The sequence below is a fragment of the Cryptomeria japonica genome, chromosome 5 (genome assembly GCF_030272615.1).
Source record: "Cryptomeria japonica chromosome 5, Sugi_1.0, whole genome shotgun sequence".
Taxonomy (NCBI): Eukaryota; Viridiplantae; Streptophyta; class Pinopsida; order Cupressales; family Cupressaceae; genus Cryptomeria; species Cryptomeria japonica.
In genome coordinates, this window is record NC_081409.1 from 901,132,427 (window position 1) to 901,135,299 (window position 2,873).

General features: G+C 45.1%; 2 protein-coding genes across 2 annotated transcripts; both read left to right on the forward strand.

The window, feature by feature from the left end:
- The first annotated feature begins 367 nt into the window (after positions 1-367).
- LOC131876289 (subtilisin-like protease SBT1.3) lies at positions 368-1,132 on the forward strand. Its single transcript, XM_059221202.1, has one exon. It carries the CDS (start codon positions 368-370, stop codon positions 1,130-1,132), a length of 765 nt encoding a protein of 254 aa, XP_059077185.1.
- A 48-nt stretch (positions 1,133-1,180) lies between these two features.
- LOC131034689 (subtilisin-like protease SBT1.8) lies at positions 1,181-2,626 on the forward strand. Its single transcript, XM_059221203.1, has one exon. The coding sequence runs from the start codon at positions 1,181-1,183 to the stop codon at positions 2,624-2,626; it is 1,446 nt and encodes a 481-aa protein (XP_059077186.1).
- The last annotated feature ends 247 nt before the right edge of the window (positions 2,627-2,873 follow it).

Sequence of the window (2,873 nt, forward strand, 5' to 3'; positions counted from 1 at the left end):
AATAGTCAATAATAATCATACAAAGCTATATTAACTAAAAATTATTCTTAATCAAGAATCATAATTTAAGAACAGTTCTGATGTAATAGATGGGTAATGGAAAAACTGTTCACATGATAATATCCATAAAATGGAAACTTTATCTTGATATTATTGTCAATCACATGAAAGGACAATGTCCATTGTCACTTTAAATAAAGCTGGATGTAGGGACCTACACTGTTGTCTCATAGAATATGATCCGAACGCAACTATAGTTTTATCACTCGGGTTACTCACAACAGTAGTTAGTCCTAGCTACCTCCGCCAATCCTTATAAAACTCACTTTGGATTTCATTCATCCATACACAAGATAGTCTTTCCGCAATGGCGAAAGCCTGTCTTGCCACCTTCATACTCACGCTGCTTTCTCTCTCTGCCATTTTGGGCACTACTGAAAATTATGGTGGAAGAAAAGCTTACATTGTTCACATCCTCAAGTCCATGAAGCCCCAACAGTTCAATTCGCACCGCCACTGGTATGCTTCAATGCTTGACCAGATCGTGCAGTCCGATCCCAGTGCAAAGGAGATGTTATATACATATGGCACTCTCTTGCACGGCTTTGCTGCGCAGCTGACCAAGGCAGAGGCCCAGGCCACGGAGGTTATGGACGGCTGCTTGGCGGTCATCCCCTCCTCCCTCAATAAAATTTCCACCACCCACGCACCAGAGTTTCTTGGTCTCTCTTCCTCCTCTGGATTGTGGTCGCGCTACTCTACATATGGCAAAGATATCATCGTGGGCATGATCGATACGGGAATATGGCCTGAAAGCAAAAGCTTCAAAGATGAAGGCCTTGGACCTGCTCCCACTGGATGGAAAGGCGCGTGCGAAAGTGGGAGGCGCTTCGATTCCTCCAACTGCAATGGAAAAATCATCGGAGCTCGATACTTCTCCAAAGGCTACGAAGCGCAGAACCCGACTCCGATTAACGAAACCTTGGAATACAAATCTCCGAGAGACAACGATGGGCATGGCACTCACACAGCTTCAACCGTGGCCGGCGCCGCAGTTTCCGGGATCAGTTACTTTGGCTTTGTCAATGGGACGGCGAGAGGGATGGCCCCTCAAGCTAGGCTGGCCATCTAAAAAGCCTGCTGGGCAGACGGTTGCTATGACACGGACACCGTTGCTGCCATGGAACAAGCCATTGCTGACGGCGTCCACATCATTTCTATTTCAATTGGGTCACGAGATACGGCATTTTACAATGATAACAGAGCTATTGCAGCATTTGGGGCCATCGAAAGGGGTGTCTTTGTTTCTGCGTCGGCAGGAAACGGTGGGCCTTATCCGTTTACTCTTGGTAACGTGGCGCCCTGGATTACTACTGTGGGTGCGAGCAGCATCGATAGAGATTTCCCTGCATCTGTTGTTTTGGGCAACCAAGAGATGTACAAAGGCATTTCCACCTACAGCCGAGTAGATGATGCAACCTTGCAACGGCCTCTGCCATTGGTGTATGTCTCGACCAACGACAGAACAAGCTATTGTGTCCCTGGCAGCCTTGCTCCCAATTTGGTTAAGGGCAAAATTGTGGTCTGTAATCAAATATCTTCCTTCAAACAAGTGGCCCGAGCCGGGGGTGCGGGACTGATTGGTGCAAACGATGAGAGTTATGGGTCACAGCAGGGCATTACAAATCGAAACACTCTGCCGGCTATCAGCGTGAGTTTTACAACTGGAGAAAAAATCAAAGCTTACATCAAAAGCACCGGGAGTAATGCAACGGCTACCATGACTCTCAAAGGATTGACGATTGTGGGAAAGGAAACAATTGCTCCCATTGTTGCTGCCTTTTCTTCAAGGGGGGCGAGCAAAGAGTATCCGCAAGTTCTCAAGCCGGATATAATTGCACCGGGTGTGAACATACTGGCAGCATACGCCGGAAAGTTGCCCTCTAAGTTTCTTTCAGGGACTTCCATGGCGTGTCCTCACGTCAGTGGCATAGCAGCGCTGATTAAAGCCATACATCCTACATGGAGCCCTGCCGCTATCAAGTCCGCTCTCATGACGTCATCCTACTTGACTGACAATGCAGAGCAGCCAATCACGGATTCATTTACAATGAGAGCAGCCAATCCCTTCGTGTTGGGCGCGGGTCACGTAAATCCAAATACTGCAGTAGACCCTGGACTTGTCTACGACATGGTGCCTCAAGATTACATCACCTTCCTCTGCTCTCTCAACTACACCGAACAACAAATTGCTCTTCTCACAAAGTACTCAGTTTCCTGTCCCAACTCCAGTTTGGAAGCCGGTGATCTCAACTATCCATCCTTTTCCGTTATGATGAAATCAGGGAGCAATTCAGTTCAGGTAAAGAAGAGAACAGTGACATATGTGGGTAGAGAGGGTGATGCAGTGTACCAAGTGAGTGTGAAGAACCCTGCTGGCATCACTATAAGTGTGGAACCGCAAACATTAAAGTTCGGAAAATCCTTGGAAACTGCCAGCTATAATCTAAAATTCGAAGGCACAGTCGCTTCTCGTGGCTACACATTTGGAGAGATAATTTGGAAATGTATCCAAGGAGGATCACAGATTGTGCGAAGCCCGGTTGCCGTAAGCATCAAAGCTTGACAGTTTCATCGCACCAATATTATAATATAATATTATGTATTAAAATGTACCTTTAAAGTAGTTCTTACTTAGCTCACAAAGAGCACTTCTCATATGCAGTGGGATGACAATACTATGTATATTACCTCTCTCATGTGTGCAGTTTTTATATATTTATATATATATATATACATAATTTGATTTCAATGTTTTTCTGTCTATTTTATTAAAAAATAAAAATTTGTAATAATTATAAAAGTGATTTAGA

Coding starts and splice junctions, on each gene's coding strand:
- LOC131034689 (XM_059221203.1), top strand. CDS start 1,181: ATGGAACAAGCCATTGCTGACGGCGTCCACATCATTTCTATTTCAATT.
- LOC131876289 (XM_059221202.1), top strand. CDS start 368: ATGGCGAAAGCCTGTCTTGCCACCTTCATACTCACGCTGCTTTCTCTC.